The 21,643-nt window shown below is 38.4% G+C and overlaps 2 protein-coding genes across 3 annotated transcripts in view; one reads left to right on the top strand and one right to left on the bottom strand.

Moving 5' to 3' along the window:
* The window catches only part of LOC145981147 (uncharacterized), a 47,471-nt gene extending 33,800 nt beyond the window's left edge, over positions 1 to 13,671 (bottom strand). Inside the window, exons 1-2 of the mRNA XM_083114273.1 lie at positions 13,533 to 13,671; positions 12,584 to 12,698 (exon numbers count right to left, since the gene is read on the bottom strand). Of these exons, the coding sequence (XP_082970399.1) occupies positions 12,584 to 12,620 (37 nt within the window). The 5' untranslated portion in view covers positions 12,621 to 12,698; positions 13,533 to 13,671. The remainder of the gene's footprint in view (positions 1 to 12,583; positions 12,699 to 13,532) is intronic.
* The window catches only part of LOC145981306 (uncharacterized), a 410,568-nt gene that overhangs the window by 165,802 nt on the left and 223,123 nt on the right, over positions 1 to 21,643 (top strand). The gene's annotated exons all lie outside the window — the stretch shown is intronic.

Raw genomic sequence — 21,643 nt, 5'->3', positions numbered from 1 at the left:
CTGCTCTTCCACGATATCAAAATTCTACTTCCACCATTATATCTGAGCGATCGGGTTCCATTGAAGCGTCTGGTATTGTCTTTCCCGAAATTGTTTGGGTTACACGGTGAGTCAGGATTTTTTGGCTGAGGTTGTTTATCCTTGCTTCTTCTGCAACTTACAACAGCGAAGAAGAATACTTCAACACTCGTGAGAAGACTGCATCCAAGGAAAAAACTAGCTGTTCCGCCGAAAGAAGCTGTAAAAAATTTAAATTGTACGACAGAATGGCAAAATCCATACCAATTGTGGAAGATATTCTTTCATGTTGTATTACAAATTTATCTGGATTATTATCAGCGAAGAAGGAATTTGGATATCTTATTCTCCCATTTTGGTATAAAAGCTAAATTGTTTCTAAACATATGATCATATGATGATGTAGAAATCTTCATACAACCTTGACCTGGTGATGAGTGGCTTATGCTATTTTTGGAAGTGTATTTCTTTGTTTCTTTCGTACAGTTCCGAATTTTAACTGTTGTGGAAAACAATCTAATATATAAAAATGGATGTATGGTATGTGTGTATATATATATATATGTGTGTGTGTCTTCCGGCATAACTCCTGAACGCCTGCAGCGATATCAACTGTGACGGTTGATATACATTATATAAATATCATCCCGCCACAGTCACTCTCTTCTCCGAACATACGAGAGTGAGATATGTCACGCGCCGAAACAAGTCATGGATCGTTACGTAATGTATCAAGTTGCGCAGTTTCTCGACAGAGGCCGTTTGCTGCCTCAGCTCGTCACTCGCGCATGCGTAAATAGACTCGTCGTTTGACCAGCGGTGGGAGCTGGGAGAACGAAAAGACACAAGAGAGATCTCACACACGCGTTACCCAGGACAGACCAGGATTACACGCCAGCCGGAGCGGAGAGACGAACAGGTACATTTAGTAGTTCGCGAAACAGGTGCCCGACCTTTTTACTTCCCCTTCGTGGCGTATATGGCATGGCATTGTAGCTAACGTTATACGTTTGAGCTGCCATCTCGTCCTAGTCATCAGGATTTTTGCCATGTTGCGTAACGGGGAAGGAAGGAGGTCGATATGGGGCTTTTGTCAAATTCATTTTAGTAACTTGCGTACACGACTCGTGTAGTAATAGTTCTAAATTGTTGAGTCACTTGTTTTGAATTGGTTAATACAAAATAAATCAAGTAGTATTAATTTTTTTTTGTCTCTCCACTCCGTAATCGGCTGGAATATTGCGTGTAACCCTTTTTTTTATAAAGATAACCAGATCAGCGACTTGTTTCGGCAACATCTCAGATACTCTTTCCACAATTGTTGGGACGTATTTCAAGACTGAGTGTATCTATTTATATTTAATTGTTTTAATATTTAATGAAGATTTGGGAAGGGATTAAAATGCGTGTATATACAAACTAAATTTTGGGGAGAGATCTTGTTGTTTATTGTAAGTGGCTTAATTGGGAAGTATAAACAAAAAGCGTAAAGTAAGGGATAAACGAAGGTAAAAGAAGTATTTGGAGGTCCGCTTAATTCTAAATTGTAAACATTATGGACTCCGAGGATATTCATTGAATTGTTACATTTTGCATAATTTAAAATATTGAAAATATTGTACTGATCAAGTCACTGTTCCCCTTTTTACGAAAACTAATCTGTTTATGAATAAAAGCTTTGTTTAAATGGAGTATAAATTTTGATCAATCCAAGAATAGACTAAGTGATTATACTTTTTGCAAAAAGGAGTGGACGTACCTTAATCTAGCGGATTAGAGAGAATTTACCTGGGTTGTTTAGGGGCGTACGTAATTTTCTTGGAAGGGGGAACTAGACGATTCCCCCACTTCTCAAGAAGTTTACGTTAACCCAGATTGCATGCACTCGGGGATTTAAGTTGTTTTGTGTCCTGGAGGAAGTCAGAAACAAATCGATCCACGAAGTTCAGGGTCCTTCGCTGGGCCGGGCGAATTGACAATATTACGGTAGCAGCTTCTATAACATCGCACGTTTCAATATTGCATTTTGAGAATTTTTGGCTATCGGGTAGCCACTCTACATAAAAAATTGAAGCGTAACTAAATAAATAAATAGTATTCGCCACACAACCAAACTTGGAACACGTATCACTTGCAACCTTGAAAGAAATACTGTAGGGGTAAGATACCCCTGGCACATCTGGCACCCCTGGGGTAGGGGTGGGAGATGGGTGACATGCAAAAATAATCGAAAATGACAGATATTAGTGTGGAATCAATAGTTTTCGTGGTCGCTAAGATGAATAGGGACACTCCGAATGCTGTTCAACTCCAAATTCACCATCTATCGGGATGGGGGTGGGGTGAGAGGGGGTGTAAATTAAAATGTCAAAATGACCTAGATTAGTGTTAAATCCATAGTTTTCAGAGTCTCTAAGCTAATTGGTGACAATCACGATGACCAAACCTCGTACACATTTGACTTATAATCTGAAGAGAAATACTGTGGGGTAAGACATCCCTGGCGCCCCTAAGGGTTGGGTTGTAAGGGTTGTAAGAATAATCGAAAACGAAGTATATTATTGTGGAATCCACAGTTTTCGTGGTCGCTAAGATGAATAGTGACTCTCCCAATGTCGTACAACTCCAAGAGACCTCTGGCACCCTCTAGGGGTGGTGGTAGAAAGGGGGTGGCATGTAAAACTAATAAAAAACGACCGATATTTATGTGGAATCCATAGTTTTCGGGATCGATAAGATGAATAGGGACACTCTCAATGTCGTTCAAATCCAAGACATCCCTGGCACCCTTAGGGGCGTGGTGGCAACGGGGTGACATGTAAAACGACCGACGTTAGTGTGGAATCCATAGTTTTCGGTGTCGCTAAAATGAATAGTGACACTCCCAATGCCGTTCAACTCCAATACATCTCTGCACCCCTAGTGGTGGGGGTGACAAGGAAATGACATGTAAAATGACCGATATTATGTGGACTCCATAGTTTTTGGTGTCGCTAAGATGATTACTGACACTCATAATGACGTTGAATTCATTTAGTCTTACTCCTGGAGGTGGAACTAAATATGTTGTTAAATTTATATTATAGTGAATTTGCAAAAGATAGTACTTCATATATTGTATACTGTACTTATACTTTTAAATACCTGCAAATGAAAGTAGTTAAATTTTACGCTATAGGTTTAATTCATTAAACACCCGGGCAACGCTGGGTAACGAGCTGGTATAGTATAAGTTGGCATCAACTTTATCTTAATTATCCGTTTTGATGAAATCTACTTACGTATTTATATATTGCTTGGTTTTAATGACTAAGCATGAGAAACGCTGTGGAGAAAGTTGTGTTGTGAATTACTTGATTAACAGTTTCAGGATTTCTGCCAAAAGAGGTTTGCACACTAAATTGAGGGTGAATAAAATATCCAAAGGAATGAAGTCATTTTCATTTTAATTCAAACCCAACACGATTATTATGTGCAGTGTCCTGGATGCATATGGAAGATGTTCGACTCATAATGAAATATCAAAGGTTAATGCAATTCTTGAATTATTGTTGCAATTCTCGACAGCAGTGTGAAAAGTAAACAAGTATACAGTATTTTAATATAACTTTATATCACATTTTTCAGTTAAGAATCATCGGGGTCATTCTTTGCATATTTAAGAACATATTTGTTAAGGTTTTGTTTAGAACTAACATTTTATAAAACTAACTGGAACGAAGGACATCGCCGTTCTTAAGTACCTAGGTATATTGGTAAACAGTTCTATCAATTTTAATAAAACATTATAATATTTATCCAGTTGCATGTTTAATCCGTTAGAATAAAGTACGTTTTCACATACAATTTTAAGTTTTATCTTGTTTTATAAACTGTGTTGGAAATAAATAATGATCGTTGTCTAAACAGTACTTTGCTTCCTATTGGGTAAAAATGATCTTAGTTCTACATCTTATCAGGCAGCATAGGTAACAATAAATGATTATTTGGCAAACTTTGACTTGCCTCAAGTGTAACTCATGATCTGTGGAAATTATTATAATTATACACATATGTATTTTACATAATTTGTGTGATATATTAATTTTAAGATAATTTTTAAATTATTTTTGAGAAAATTACTGCAAACAAAATATGGCATCAACGTTTTCATATAGACAGATATACAATAGGTTACTACTTACCTCAAAGAATATTCCATAATCAACGTTGCGTGTGCGATCGAAAAATATGCAAAAAAATATATATATATTCGAAAACATTCATACAGATGTGTTTAAAATAATAAGAATTGAGGCACTTCCGTGTTAATAATTCATCAAACAAGAAAGTTGCTTTCATCCTCAAAATGTCTTCCATCGTTCAATCAAAAATCTTTATATTAATTTTGTACTCCCACTAATAGATGACAATGGTCGGTTGCTAAGATGGTGTTCATGGGTACGACTAAATGTTTTATGCAGTATTATATCTTAAGATAGATAAATTTACCTAGGAGATCTTTCCATCCAAACTGAACATCTCTATAAAATGTCATCAAGGGATACGTTGTAAAAAGCCGCACCAGATATAATCTGTAAGTAAGTGTGTGTTTGTATATATATATATATATATATATATATATATATATATATATATATAAACACACAAAATGCATGAGTCACCTAAATATTTTGTGAAGAATAATAAATATTGAATAACTGCCTTAACAGACATAAAAAAATGAGAGGGGCTCATGAAGTATGATTCTTGACATAAACTTACGTTTCTTTTTAAAAAACGTAAACCTCATATTATTTTTAGTTCGATTGAAAGCAAAAAGAACGACATTAAGAATGGCGTATTTTAAGTTGTACTACGTCAATTGTTCTTAAGTAACGTGAAGTTGACGCTTGAAACAAATATCTCAGAACTTGATTCGTGTATTGTAACAAACATATCCCTCTTTTTACGTCATTCGTCTGTTAACAAACATGTTTCCCATTTCGACGTCATTCGTGTGTTGTAACAAACATGTTTCTCCTCTTGACTGTACCAATTTACATCCCTTGATTAGAAGGCAGCAGTTTTAACGATAAGCTATCAGTGCGGGGAAGACCAAATATAATCTTTTGATCTCTTGGGTTTTAAGAATTAGGTAGCTTGTGTACAATTTGGTTTCTTAATGTCATATTTTTTGTGTCTGAGATTTACAACATTAAGGATAGATATAACAATGAAACGGATCAGAAAACATTGTTAACGAAAATGCAATTGGAGCTCTATTCGAATGATCTAACAGGTGTCGTACTATTTGCAGACAGTCTTAGTTGCGAACACTAGCTGCCTGATCAGGAAACATCTCGAAGGGCTTTGTCCTAATTGCGAACATATGTCTCTGCCTTTGGGCGTACAACTTTCTCTCACACTTTCCAAGTCTTTTTAACGAGTTTTTTAAAGTGACTCAGTTCCACACTTGAGACTGATCGTCGCCTTGTTGGAACAGAAAATTTGACACGATTAAAGACGACGCCAAAGTTTAAATAATTGTGGCCTATCTTTTACGCGACTACACTGCTCGCTTCTTAGCTGAAAATAAATTCGTCAATTCATAATACAATTATTAAATTTATCTGAATTTCAAATTCAAATATCAAAACATGTGACACTGTACTAAAAATGTATGAATACCGCCAATCTCCTTAAACTTCTCAGTGCTCCTCGCCAACCTTTCGTAAAAGGAAAGCTTCCATTCACACCGTCCAGGCTCATTTCCATAAAATGAAACATGTCAACATGCCGTTACACTTTCTTGCTGAGCCTTTAAGGTTTATAAAAGCTCTTCCATTCTTGGATGCGGCCTACCTAACTCACCGTTGATTTTGTGATTCCATCCCACCACGGAATTATTTTGTCCGGTGCCTCCTGTTGAAGCGGTTTCACATTTGTTTTGGCACTAAGGGTTTTTGAATATATTAACACGCAAATGAAAGCCACATTACGTCGAGAGACTCGACGGATGAAATGACTTTGGTGGGATTAACAAAGCAGAAAACTATTAGAAATGGTGCTGAATAACTCAAAGGTGAATATTGAAAATTTCAAACATGGAATCAAGACAAAATTGAAACAATGATACAGGCGCGGCTCGTGCATAATTTTCTTGGGAGTTCACCAAAATTATGCAAAGTGGACTTATCTAAACCTTTTGAGACACTACACGCTTTTGGTTCGTAGAGATAGTACTGGGAAAATTATCAAAATTTGGCCGCTAGATTACTGACAAAGTTAATTTGCTTTATGTTCAGATAACAGTGACAGCACCAAGGAGTGTGTGTGTGTAGGGGGCGATCATTTTAATTTAAGATTTTCGTATGGTATTGTATTTAGGGGTATCTCAGAATTCAGAATATATTCTCGCCTCAATTTTGCCAACTCTTTTCTGGTCCCACCTATATTATTGGAACTGGATCCTGAACCTACAGTTAAAAATACAAAAATCTGCTTGCTAATATGAGTATGTATCAGTAATCGAACCCAATACCCATTGATTACAAGATAATTCTTATATAACTATTCGAAAGTATATCGCTAAATCAAAGCGATTCAATTCTATTCTATGCAATATGTTAACTTCTCACACAGCAACAACTACACTCCTTCCAATACACAATCCACCTCACTCCACTCAACGTATCACCACGCCAAATATATTTCAATCACCAGCCACGCACTTAAAAAAAAAAACTAACAAGTATGGAGACAATGACACGTAACAAAGTCAATCGCGCGTCCCCTCGAACACAATCTCGCGCTAGAGTATAACTGATCGCACAAACCCAAAACAACTTTTTGGTCTTCTTCTGACGTAAGTGCGAAATGCCTTCATTGTTTGGTTAGGCTTGAATAAAGTGTAAATACTACATTTTTGGTCAAGCACGGTAAAGCCCCGAAAATTGCAGTGTATATATTCAAAGACAACTAAACATAAAAAGCCTAACATGTCAACGAAAGCATTTAGTCTGACGTAAGAAGACCAAAAAGTTGTTTAAGTCATGTCCGATAAGCGACCCCTCGCCCTCGCGCTATTTTTGACTTTTCTGCTCCTTCCACCTGAAGTGTTTCCATCTTAAAGAAGAAAACTCAGAATGTGTAGGCAAGTTGTTTTCTATCATATTTATCTTATTTGTCCCATCATCTTTACTTCTAGCTTTCATTTGGGGTCACCTCTACATTTATATTACACCCTCTTCATTAATCTAATAAGTCTTGTAAAATATAAATAATACAATGAGAATGCCAAATGAATTCAAATTGAAACACACAGTGCAACACTGGAAGAGAGAAGATCGTGGTTCACACCAGCTCGCTGGTGATCCTACGAACTGCGCATGTCCGTTTTGACGCGACGACCTTCCTGGAGTATCAGACTGCATGTATTTTCGCCATATGTACGCGTCGAGCTTCTGCTATCCGTCCTATGCTTTTAGCATGGTAGGGGTTGCCTTGCGGAGGTTCAGCGGAGGCTTTACACGAAACGGAACTAGAGGGGAGCTGAGTGGCTCTTGCACGCGGTTTCTCCTTCTGACTAAGAGAATTTTGCACTCTACGCTTATGAACATCTCAGTTATTGTTTATTTTGTATATCACTGCACATTTGCGCTATACAGCCAATCGCGCCTGCAATGATATACACAAACGTTTCCAATTATTCCAAACACCGAGCTGCAAATCCCATCTCCTCAGTAACGCAGCTAGCGATGACAGGAGAGCCACAAAGGCAAATTTTGAGAACATAAACTGATTTTGTTAGATTTAGACAAACTTTCAAAGAAAGTACATATCATCCTAGATGGTTCAATAAGTATCGTATGGTACCCTCTGCAAATGAATTAATATTTACTAATATTGCTATCCTATTTCACAAGAGAAGCACGCTTTCTTCCGGTACACCCTGTACAATAAACTGGATCAAAGTAAACAGACAACTTAGTCAGTAGCGGCTTCTGCCTATTCGCACATTCGCACGTACACACTCAAATAAATCTGTAATGCAAAATGTTATTATTATACTTATTTATTGAACTCTATCTCCTTCGAAATATCAAGTGTTCCTCCGCCGCGTCACCAAAAGAGATGGCGGAGAAGCGTTGGATCAGTGATATCAACCCGCATCGACAGAGCCGCGCTTGAGGCTTGAACGCAATGTTAGTTTCGCTCCATATAACACTGTTGAAGCAGTCGCGTAAAGGACGCTGATTGGGTCTCTTGGCTTGAGCGCCGTTTGAGGAGAGGTTGCATCATTTACGAAAGCTGTGAACTCAACGATCGGTGTGCGAGCAAATGTAGTGTTGCAAACCCATTCCACTAGAGATCGTGTGACAGAGTCGAGCCAACCCATATATCATTGAAAATTGAGGGATTATTATTTTTAGAAAAGGGACATTTCAATGGTATATTGTCCCTCCGATTGTGTCCCGTGCATGATAGAGGAAGAAAAGGGTGAAGGTGAGGAGGGTAGCTGAAAGCGAGACGGGTGTTTTAAACATGCCTGATATTGCCTTTACTTAGTGCATCTTGTCCAAAATATAAAGTCTCTGTGGCGCAGTAGCCGAATTATCAACCCACGCGGAGAGAGTGCACATCAATCAGCCAACTGTTTTGCATTGTGTGTTTCTGTTAATGAGTTGCAAAATTGTTTAGCGCTGTCAAAAGCTCATACCTGTGTCAGTGCAAACTGTTTGATTTCATGATAAATAGGGAAACCGTACGTTGCGAAAGCGTTGTTGAATTTTTGAGGGAAGTAAGTTACAAAGCCTATAGCAACTGCAGAAATATATAGATAAGTCGGAAGGGAAGGACATATTACAAAGCAGAGCATTGCGAACTGAGTGGGTACTGCAATTTTCTTTAAGATTTATTATTCTCTTGATTTCGCTTGATTTGCTTGGTTCGATCAGTCTCTCATTATAAATAAACAACAGCTAGATAGATTACAATTGATTTCCTCCATGTGGTTGTTGGATCGGCTTCTTTGGTATACGCCTGTGTTAATATTCTTCTTGTTCATTAATATCAGCGTAGCGGAGGAGGAAGTTTTATGAAATATATATTCCAATTCGACAATAGCATTGATATTGTAGATCAGTATTTCTATGTATTGAGTGATTTTGTCAGATTATCGAATGCTGAATTACATATTGCACAATAACATCTCTCTTCTCGTGATTGGATGAATAATTTCCGAAATATTTGAAATTTGTAAAAATATTTTTTTTAAAAAAAATATGAAATATAATTCTATCATAGCCTCATTTTCAGTGAAAGTTAATGAAAACTTGGGTTGTAAATATATTAAGCATCCATATGTGCTCAAAAATTGGTGCGAGAATTTGACCGTGGTATTATAACACTTCTGGACATGAGACTAAAGTACACACCCATAGATCCAGACTACGAGCCGCCACTGCCCTTAGTTATTCTATACAATAAACTAAGATTATCATAGATCCTCTAACAAGATGACAGTTTACCCACCTGGAATCCATACCGCACCCATTATGCATGTGAATTATCACTAGATTTTACATTTAAGACCTAGAGCCATTAATAGGAATGCATAAGAATTTATGCAGATCTGGAAATTCAAGATATTGAGAGTTCGAACCCAAACAGACACTGACCAATCCCTTAACGTTGTTGAAACCCCCACAATGCTCTCATGTTCTCATTAGCATAAATATAACCCAGAGTGACCAATGCGAGATGAACCTCCCCCGTTTCTGAAAGAGAATACTGACGTTAGTACATGTATAGGTAAGTTTATACACACTGACGAACCTTGAATTACAACACAACTAATTTCAAACATGTGTTTTTATTTTGTTAAAATATTCGCACATTCAGGTCTACAGCTGACACTCAATTGTATAGTATAAGGCCATATGCAATTAATACCTGCAAATATTTTTCACTTTTAACTGCATGAAATCAAACACTAACGGTACTTACAGACCAAAGCAAACAAGATTGTATAACCATTTACAACTTAATGAAGTGCTTTTTCTTACAATAGCACTCGATGGTATGCTTCCCTTGATAAGGATGAAGCATAAAAATGAAAAAAAAGGACGGATTTTATCGTCAATATTAAATGCATAAAATATGATTTTAACCGAGGAGAAATCTTCAGTAGACAAATATATGTCAAAGTATATCACATGACCTTGACTCGATTTATATTAATTCACCCTTTACAACTTATCTAAGTGAAATTTGACATATCAAGTATAGACAATCGAAGTTTATTACAATAACTGTTCTTTGTACATTTTTTTATGAATACTCTATTCTGTTTCCTAAGACGGCTACCCGACGCGCTTTGTTCCCGCCACGTATATCGATGAGACGCATACGCAGATTATGGCCAAAACAGGTTACACACGAATGAATTGATTGATTGAATTGTTGCTTTTAAGTCTACTTTATGCACAGAAAGGTTAATCGGGACTGGACCGACAGTTTAAAGTGGGATCCGAAGCACTATGTGTCTCCACCGAGTATCAAACGCGGGACCCGTTGATTACAAGGCGACGACGCTACCACTGAGCCATCGGGGAGGCCTGGTTACACACGAATGCTAGCATAATGTAGAATGAGATGGTACTTGGTTTCGTCAAAGTTCCTCATGCATCCATCTGGATGCCACTTAGTTAGAATAAGATTTTGTACTTACTTTGGCACCTCGCATACCAACCATAGTTTACATCGGCAGTATTGAAATTAAATTATCCTTTCTTACACTGTCCTTCACATCAATGTTCATATCGTATCACAAATCACATTCCTTTATGCACAATTCGCGCTATTCTGATCATCTCATGATGTACTCATAGCTACGATTTCCACTGATACTTTTCGGCTTGCACAATTCAAACGTCCATTGTGTTTCCTTCTTTCCCAACGAGTCCGTGATCCAATCCTTTTATCCGTTCCTTGTAACGATTCCGTTCTTCCGTTCTGAGATGTTACGCTCCCTTACTCGTGTAAAGTTGCATACACAAATCACACGTAAGTTCGTAATTAAAACATAAGTTGCCTTATTCGGGCATTGTTATTCATTAAATCATAATAACATTTATAGGTAGTTCAGAAAATAACAATAATTATGTAATTTTGATATACGAGAGTATGGTAAGGACATCTATTGAGTGATATAAGTATTAAAGAACAGCTCATTCTGCTGAACCGTAAACTGCTGCCACCATATGAGTAATCAAGAACTCACTAGCCTACTAAATCATATGACAAATCTAGATTGGCAGTTTTATATTGTTATCCCTTACAAATGGAATAAGCAAGTTAAACCAAATTTACACACACATAAATTACACTTATGACATGGATTGTTATACTATGATAAGTCAAGCAGGTTGGCTATTGTTCCTAGTCAAACCAGCTGTCTCTTTGGGTCACTACCTGTATTTGTTTTTGGAAACAGGTTTCTCAGTTCCACATGTTCGCAAATAAGACATGCAATTATTTATTACTTTTATGTGTTCGCATTTAGGACGATTTAGGTATCGTTCGCAATTAAAACTGTTCACAACTAGGGCACAACCAAATAACAAACAGGAAAGAAACTTGACAGATTTTTAGATATTGAACATCCTACTCTATTAAAAGTTATTTTTTACACCTGCTAGACCTATTCCGACAAATAGTGATATGACTAAAAGGGGCTAGCAATTGCACACACTGAGCTGAATATGCATATATGTTTCGCCAAAGGACGTTGGTTTTTGAACCAACCAACTACAAAAACCTTCAAAAACCAAATAACAATGTCACAGCCACTTAATACTTCCACCTACCAGGCAGACAGCAGGGTGTAGTATCATTTAAATTTCGTAGCAAGTTTGGCGACTGATGATTGGCCAATTGCTTGGTATCCAATGATCATTGTTTATCCAGGCAGATCTTCACAGGCCCCGCCTCGTAAAATAATATTGCGATCTTACGAATGTAGGTACTGTACCTGAACATTGTAATGATCTTACACCAATGTACGTTTTGTAATGGAAAAATATTATGTAAGAAACATTCTAGATTTTTCTGATTTTCTTTCGAAATGTGTCTACCGTACTCTAAAAAATGTAAAAAAGGAGGGGGGTTATTTTAAGGGCTTCAGCTCCCCCTAACCCCCTATAGCGTCGTCCATGTCTACTTTGCCCGTGTACCTTTAAGGTTGAGTCACGAATGCCTTGTAGAAGTCACTCACATTTCAAAAGCGAACCATGCTTATGGCACGTTGAAGGAGTTTCATAGTTGTTCAAGAACATCATTCAGATTACACAATATTACCAGACAAACCAAAAAGAAAAAGATCCCTTTTGATTTTGAAAGTGTAGCATGGAGAATAAGCAATTTCATAAGCAATCAGAAGGAAGAAAAAACATTAAACGCAATGTCCAATGCCGAGTTGGTATCAGAGGACGTATATGCACTAAAAGTATGGCATTTCAATATGTTGCTGCTGTAACTATTATATTGAGCATCATTTCTAATTCGTATACATATTACTTACACGCGCGTCGGAACATCAAGTTCATTAAATTCTGCATTCTTGTATATTATTTCGTCACAGTTAGGCTTGCAATTACAACTTGATCCTGTGCTACTCTTGAATGATTTAAATACATCTGAAATTTAAAATACGCATATATATTATGACACATATTCAGTGTTTCAAGAAATATAATCCATACCTCCTAATATTGTTAGTAGTTAATTATAATATATAGACAATCACAACTTAAGAGTTTAGTATGGATCTTTATGGGCTTTAAATTTTGGATTCACCACCACCAAATAAAAGTGGGTTTCTTTTCAGTAAAGTAGGTAATATGTAAAGAGGAAACACTGAATATGTTCGAACTCCAGGGAATGCGATGTTATCATATTGTACTCCTTCCCTTACAATCAAGATCATATTGCAAAAAATATATTTCTATCTTGAATTTTCCTCGATATAGGGAGCCTGTCTGATCATCTCAACTTTTGGTCAGAGACCGAGTAATGAATAGATTTTGCTGCAAACCCATCTTTGCTGCAACTTAGCCTTCTTCTCAATATCAAAAATTATGAAAACGGAAATTTTTCTTTCAAGTGCTCAGTTGTTAGATAACAAAAATTCACGACCAAAAAAGTCACCCTAAGTAATGCAAATTTCCAAATGTTGAAAATATTGAGAAATTGTGTATGAGAAAAGATAGTTGGCGGAAAGACATTTAATCGCTTTAAAGAACAAGGCCAAATAATATACCGTCTAGAAGCTCACCAGGTTTTACAGGGGATCGTAGTAAGGCTGATGCCAGCCTAGAGCTACTCGCTTGCAAGAGGTATGTTTGTACAAGTAAGGGAGACTCGACCCTGAGAAATGAGGAAAACACTTAAACATTAGATTAAAAAACTTCGATTGACTGGTCTGGCAGGGTTGTGAGAATGATAGGAAAGGATATAGAACGTTCGTTTACCTCTGGAGTCCTGTAGTTGAAGGTCTCGTTGATTCTTATAGGTCCTGAAATAAAGTTCTTCATGATAGCACAACTCCCGCAGTGCTTCGATTCGCGCACCGTTCTCCGCGGTAACATAGATTTTAGGCACTGACTGTTCACTCGATAATTTTCTGAGTAGAACTACGTGGGAAATGTTCTCTCGAACTATTTATGTGGAATTCGAACTTTTGATCACCAAAACCGTTGGCGAGCTGCTTTTTGCTTTATTTGCTTTATTTCTCCTACGAGTTCCGGCAGAATTCGTATCAGCGGATTTTATCAGATCCACTGAAGGTCGCTGATGTAATTTTCTTTTAAGAAGCTACCTCCAGCTTCTCGGTCGGACACTTTTGATGACGTGATTAACCTATTGAGTTATGATGCCAGGTGTCTCGGGTTTGAGTCAGGCTTTCGACGTGATACGACAAAGCTGCCTGGGGCAAAAAAAAATAATTGCACGCAGAGAAATTAATCTTTTTGTTACGTGAGGTACCCGTCAAGTCTAGTTAATGGTAGAAGTCAAATTATTTGCACCAACTCAAAAACATAATATTATACAAAAAGGGGGTGAAAGAAAGAAATGAACACAAGAACCATACACTTAAAACTCTAAACATGCTGGATCATAAACAAAACAATAAAGGCGTGCGTACTACGAGGGGTCAGCTAGTGCTGACTAGCAATTTTCCATGGTGCCGAAGTAGTGGTGTTGATCATTGTCAAACGGAACTACCACTAAATCACTTTAACACACGTGGGAGTAAAACACAAAACGGAGGCTTATAGGCGATACCCTGACAAGGGGTCAGTTCCTGTTGAACATTGTTTGGCACTCGGATATTGTTCATACACTTTGAATCATTAGTTTCATTTGTACTAGTTAAAAAAACTCGTCGAGGAGCACTCAAGGAGAAAGAAAATGCCTTAAAATATATACAGTGGTTTACCACCCAAGTAATGAAATGACATATAAACGAAATTAATTTTAATAAAATATTAAATATAAGTTATATACATGGGGTGGTTCGCCAAATAAAACCATTGTCTGTTTATTTCATAGATAAAGTTTTGAACATAGTAGTGTTGAAAACAGAAATCCTGTGGAAAAGTTCGCCAAGTCTTTCTGCGGGGTCATAATAAAAACTTGTTCCTGAAGTTATATTGTTAGTTTGTAGTTTATACACGAAGAACTGGCTGACGATGTTGTGAGGCCAGTGGGAACAGAGAAAATGACACTAGTAAGCGTTCTTTATGATATGATGTCTGGTCCATTAGCGATCGCTGTGGCGAGCTTTCATTGGCTAATGGAGATCGTTCTGGAAGGTCCAGCGACGGGAGTCGAACCGAGAACCAACGAACACGCGGACAACGTGAATACACGCACACGCGGCGCACAAAAACGTGCGGTGTATCTTGGCGTCCTGGTGTTAACGGACGGCGATGGCACTGTTAATTCCTGAGGGCACGACGATATCACTGGGGCGGACATATGCGAGGAACAAAGGGCGATGAAAAAGAGGCTGCTTCCGACGGGATGATGACCAGCAAATCCCTGCCACTTCGGAACATGGCGAATCTAGGCTGGGGCATCTGATAAGTACTGCTCCGGAACACCCCGGGGGGGGGGGGACTTCTGTATGTGGCTGGTCTCTGATGGCCACCAACACTGATTACATCGCTGGTGGAGGGGGGTGCTGACTGCTGCTCTCGAACACTGTTACGGGTAGAGTTCTGTGGGTTCCTGGCCACGAGAATAATGGTTCCTGAGGCTGCTCGTCTCAAACAACTTCTGGAGGATGATGCTCACAAACGTGACGAGTCTTGGGGGAGGGTGAAATTCTGGAAGATGCGTATTACTAACGTGATGATTCCTGTGGATGCTGGACGCATCTGATCTTGTTACTGCTTCGAACTGAGAGGAACTGTGTGGAAAAGTAGGGTAAGGGGTATATGAAAAAAGAAGGGTAGGACCAGACCATATCGTCGAAAAAAGAAGGGAGGGATAGGCCAAAACGTTACTTATGGAATGAACCCAAAATGTAGCGGCTGAAGCGAGAATATTCTGACTTTATTTAAAAAAAAAACAATTGCAAGAGAACGGAGGAGGAGATTAGTTACGGTGGCTATAACAATAATATAAGTAATATCCCGTTAATATCGCGTTCCAAAGAATAAGTACTGTAAAAGGTGAATAACAAAGATTATAAAACGTGGAATGAAATTTACAAAAGAAAGGGGAACAGTTGGGGGGATGAAGAACTTTACGTAAAAGACATGAATAAGTGTATTGAAAATGTAAAAAAAAACTGAAAGGGAAAAAGGGGGTGGGACGAAAAACTTTACGAAGAAATGTGTAAAAAACAATGTTTAATAAGGCATCTGGTTATCTTTAAGGTGTCTTTATATGGCCCATTACGACGAAGTAAAATGCTATAATTATTGGGATTCGTCGTGGTTTAGAAATTATGTCGTTTCAAGCGGCGTTATTTTTAGAGATTTAGACAAATTTAGTTCCCAGTACCTGCGAGCTTACGAAATAAACTAAGGAATACGTGATTCTTTAGGTTTAACGCCAATGGTCGGGTGAGTCGTTGGGATTAGTCAAAGAATCCGTTTCAAGCGAATCCATTTAATTCCCAGGAAGTGTTAGCGTACGATACAGACGAAAGAAAATATGATTCCAACTTTAACAGCGATTCGTTGTGGTTCAGCCATATTTCGTGCCCAGTTGTTTTTCGAGGGAGGGAGAAAGGAGCCATATTTTTGTCCATAATAGTGATTCCCCTCAAAATACACTATTTCAGTAAGAAATTATCATGTTCCCTCAACGTACTTAGAATAATTAACACATTACTGTGGCTGAAATGTAATTATGTGTGAAATATATAATTTTGAGGTATACAATCATTATCTAGGTTCGTGGGTGGCCGAGGGACGGTTTCTTACGACGAGCGAGAGGTGGAAGAGACAGTTAGATTAGGCGTGTGGACCGTGTACTATGTCTGGAGCCGGGGGAAAATGAGAGCCACCAACATATTGCAAGAATGCCGTGAATAGCTAATGGTGGTGGTCAGATTACAGGAGCGGTGGGATGGTATAATCGTGTTAAAGCTGAATTGAAACTAGTGACTTCGCCAACTCTGTGGAGAATAACAAGTTAAGCTTCTAATTTCGACTGCCACAACCAGAGACAGTATCGCCAAGATTTGAATCCATCCGGTGATTCGAGTGAGACGGGTTCGAAATATGAACGGGTGCACTGGCAACCCTGAGCGGTATCCGGGAAAGGTCGGGATATATATATATATATATATATATATATATATATATATATATACACCATGAATCAAGCTGATCCCCGAGCCGGACAAGGTTCATTTGGCTAATTTCAAAGCTGCCGTGTAAGCTGGATGCGGGACCTGCGTTCACCAAGAAATCAGTTGCATGTCTCATGACGTAGGCAAAAAACATACTTGATAGAAAAATGTTCCGTTTTGCACGTATAGTGGATTCGAATCGAGATGCCTCGTGATTATCAGTACGGTGGCGCGAGAAATAAACATAATTTCTGCCGCCGTTCAATGCAGTGCTTGTCGTGAAGAACAAACCGAGTAGGGATTATCGCTATAGAAATGATAGTACGTACCAAAATATAAATGCTTGACGAATTATTCCCTTAACTGTTAACGTTTGCACCGTTCAGAAAAACGAAGTTAAAACTGTTATGATGATACAAAGTGACACCATATTGTAGTTCTATTATGTCAGTAACTGTATACTTAATGAAATTTGGGAGCAAGCCACAACTGTGCTGATTAAACAGGATACAAATACTCTATCCGTCGCTGCATTACTTGATTAAGACGACTTCTATTCACTCACTGATTTATTTGTTACTAATTTCTTTATGTGACCAGCACCTTTAAATATAAAACACAGTTATTTATATATATCTGTATTTAACGTAAATTGAATTAGATCTGTGCAAGATTGTTACTGAGGTGCGTTTAGTTATGTACAAGCGATGAAATATCTATTTGTACATTATTTTGGTTTTCTTTTCCGGATAAGGAAGGGAATGAAAGGGGGAATTAAAATTCCTCAACCTGCAAGTAAATTAATATGCGTAAAAACATTGAAATGTATTTTTGAAACCACGTGAGTCTAACAGCACACCAAACATTGTGGGAATTGGATTTCCTCGTTTCATATGTTATGTTCTGAGCACATGGATTCTGAAGAGAAGGTGTTCCTTCAAGTTCTAGCACGTCTGTTAGACTTAAGGAACGCGTATATAATAATAAGCGCATATTTTTTTTTAAGCTTATAATATTTTTGACTGTCTCTCTGTGCGCTATCTTAGCAATTAACTCCTCTACTTGTGTAACAGAAACTTGCTTGCTCGTAGCCATAACTCTATTTGGTGTCAGTGACCAGCGGGTTTGCACTACGTGCGACGGCGGTGGTTGGCTAGAAAGAATACGATCACCAATTTGTTTTTGCATAATTGAAGGTATATATTTATTATTAGTTATTTATGTAATTATAGTAATCTAAAAAAAATGCCTGTCTTAACGTTGTTGATCGTCGACCATTGATATAAACAAGAAATAATATACATGACTGAACTCGTAAGCTATTTAGGTGGGGTTAGGTGGGGCAACCTCCCCCTCGTCCGGCATTTTCTAGTCTTCATTATCGGACTCATTTATTGGGGGGGGGGTGGAAGTGTTTCAGGCGTTGAATGCCAATATCGTCGATAACAGGTTTTCCCTTCTTGTTTTCAAATTGCTCTTCGTATAAATTCGGGTTAATGAGTTCTTCTCAATACTGGGACCCGTAAAATGTGCAGAAAATTTGCTGGATGTCCCAATTTGCTGATTGCCATTATAGATAAGGAGTCGATCACTTTCATTAAAAGTTATTTGTTTATGCAGTTTGTCATACACTCGTTTAACTCCATGATGGCAGGCCTGGAGGTGCTCTGCGGCAGCCGTCCGCGCCATGTACAGTATTTTAAAGCTCATCTCATTTTCCACGTTCACGCACACATCGCGCTGAAGCATGGCGGACGAGGGCGTCCTAGCTTCGAACCCGTCAAGCAAAACGAACGGCGTAAAATGAAAGTTACGAGTTATATGGAAACAGTGTTGGTGAGAGAATCGGTCCAATTTGGGTTCGTTGAGTTGACATACTTCTTGAGTATTTGTTGATGTTCTAGATGGTCACACTTTTGGAGGCCGATTGGATTATGACAAGCTGTGGGCGTGAATTTGAAGTTTACTCCTAGCTTCTCATTCAACTCTTGGAAAAGCTTAGAAGTAAAGACGGTAGCCTTGTAGGTGTACACAACTTCGGGCACGCCTAAGCGATGAATAATGACTTCATACAGGAAGTCAGCCGCAGTTTGAGTGACACGTCGGAAGTCGAACGAGTCACCATATAGCGGGTTGAAAAGCCCGATTATATATTTGTGTTTCTGTGGTCCAGAAGCTGGATACCGGCCACGAAAGTCAATCGCAATTGACTGGGACGGTTTTTGCGCTTGGTAAGTAAATAACTCGCGACCGGGTAACCAACGTGTCGCTTGTTAGCTTGAAATACTGCGTATTCCTGGATTTTGCGTTGTATATGTTGCTTCATGTAAGGGAAATATATATCTCTAAGGGCACTATTATACGTCTTTGAAAATCCTAGGTGCGCGCCACCAATAGGCAATAAACACAGAGACTCAATCACTGTGTCACGTAAGACGTTAGGTATACACAGAAGTTTATGTGTACCCGATACTATTTTATGGAGACGGTATAGTAAAGCATTCTCCATGGCATAGTAGCATGAATGTCTTCGGAGGGAAGGGGGCTTGATTTCCTTCCCCTGTGGATCCCCGAAGATACGAATAATTAGGCCCAGTTGCTCATCCGTGCGAGGCCATATCTACATAAAAAAGAAAAGCTTGGTCTCTTCTAGCTCTGGGTTGTCCTCTGTGGGTTCGATTGTCGTATCGCGTGAGGGGGAGTCCGCGATATTCTATGTGGACCTACAGTGTGAAACCATAAAGGAATATTCGTCGATCACGGAAGCCCAACTCAAGAGTTTGCGGAAAAGGTATTACGTAATACTCTTGTCATCTGTGTAGAGATCAAAATGGCATCCTAAAAGCTGGAAACGGAAGCTCTTGAGTGACTTTAGAATTGCGAGAAGTTCAAGTTCAATAATGCCTAAACGAGTCCCGTGATCTTTTAGCTTTCTTGAGCAATATTGCACAAGGAAGCTACTCCCCTTGAGAGTTCTGTTGAATTAAAATGCAGGAAATAGCGGTCGTTGTTGCGTCCGAATAAGCACGTGTTTCCTTCTCTGGTTTGTAAGGCAAAACAACGGGGCCCGTAATAAGAGTTTTCTTTAAGGCTTCAAAAGTTTTTTTTTTGAGTTTGCTACCATTTAAACCGTCTATTCGTCCCTACAAGTGGCTGGAGTGGCGCAGCAATGTTCGAATAGTCTTTAATAAACCGGCACACTTATGATGTTAAGTCCAGAAAGCTCGGAACTTGACGAACGGTGTTTGGCTTTGTATATTTCGTGATGGAATCTATTATATGATCTGAAATGCGATATGCAAATCGACAAAATACCCATACAACACAAATCTCCAAGGGATATACATTGGATATCCACAATGTCCAGATCAGATCCATGGATATTATGGATAACCATTGGATGTCCATTACATATCCATTTCTGGATATCCAATTCTGGATATCCATTGGAGGTCTATAGAATATCTAAATTTAATATCTAAAACTCCACAAATTCTTCATATTTAATACACAAATTAAACGTGTGTAGAACTGACTGTCAGAAACATTGTCCAATTCAGAATATCCAATTCGTCGCAAGATCTCTTAGGAAACTGGATATCCAAAACATCCTATTCTGGATATCCAAACCATATGCAGATCTTGTCCAAAATGGGATATCCAAAACACATCCAATTCAGGATAATCAAAACATATCTAGATATTTTCTAAAACGGGATATACAAAACACATCCATTTCTGGATATCCTAAACATTTCTAGATCTTGTCCAAAATTGGATATCCAAAACACATCCAATTCTGGATATCCAAAACACTTAACAATGGGCCTCCAACCGGAATATATGCGCGAGACATATACGCGGGAATACGTTTCGGTTCCGGAGTTCCTTCAGGACTTAAAAAAGTTCGAGAAGCTTCAGTTACTTATAAAAAAACGTAAGGTACACTATATTTTCACTCAGGCTTATCAAGATTCACTGCTGGGCCAGATGAGCAACCTTAATGTGCAGAGTCCACGGAATCTCGCGTTTCAGGACACGGCTCACAATTTCCCACGGACCCGAGAAACCTGCTTCGCTGAGCATTTTTCATACCTGATAGTCACACTCGAATAGTTGTTCAAGTGCTTAGAAGCAGCCGGCCTCAAACTGGAGATTTGTGAAGCTTTAAGCGAGCATTGGTCCAATTCTTGTATGCAGTGCATTATAGCGTTTCTGATTTTTACTTACTTACTTACTTACTTACTTACTCGGATCCTCTTCTACCCAGAGGTGTTGAGGTTTTGCAGTGACCTCTCCTTTGGCTTTGATCCTCTGCTATCTTCCTTGCTTCATCCCATTTAATGCCTCTTCTGTTCAGGGTCTGCTCAATGTTCTTGTTCCATGTTTGCCGTGGTCTTCCTTGGGGCCTCTTTTTTCCTATTCATTTGATCTTGCCTCCCATATTTCCTTTGGTATTATTCCATCCTTTATTCTATTAACATGGCCAAACCATCTCAGTTGTGCCTCGATGACATTTTGTTCCACTGGTTTTGAATTTAGCGTTATCCTGATCGTTTGATTCCTAATTCTATCTCTTCTTGTTCTTCCAACCTCACTTAATTATTTCATTTCCGCTGTCTGTATCTGCTGTATCTGCCTACTTGTCAATACCCATGATTCGCTCCCATATAGCATAGTTGGTAAATACGTTGATTTATATATTGCCATTTTTGTTTTCTTAATGATATATTTCTTTCCTAGAAACCCCTGATTGATAGCATAATATATTTT

Source organism: Lepisma saccharinum, chromosome 29 (assembly GCF_977018435.1).
Source record: "Lepisma saccharinum chromosome 29, izLepSacc3.1, whole genome shotgun sequence".
NCBI classification, from domain to species: domain Eukaryota; kingdom Metazoa; phylum Arthropoda; class Insecta; order Zygentoma; family Lepismatidae; genus Lepisma; species Lepisma saccharinum.
This window is presented reverse-complemented; position numbering and strand designations above follow the sequence as displayed.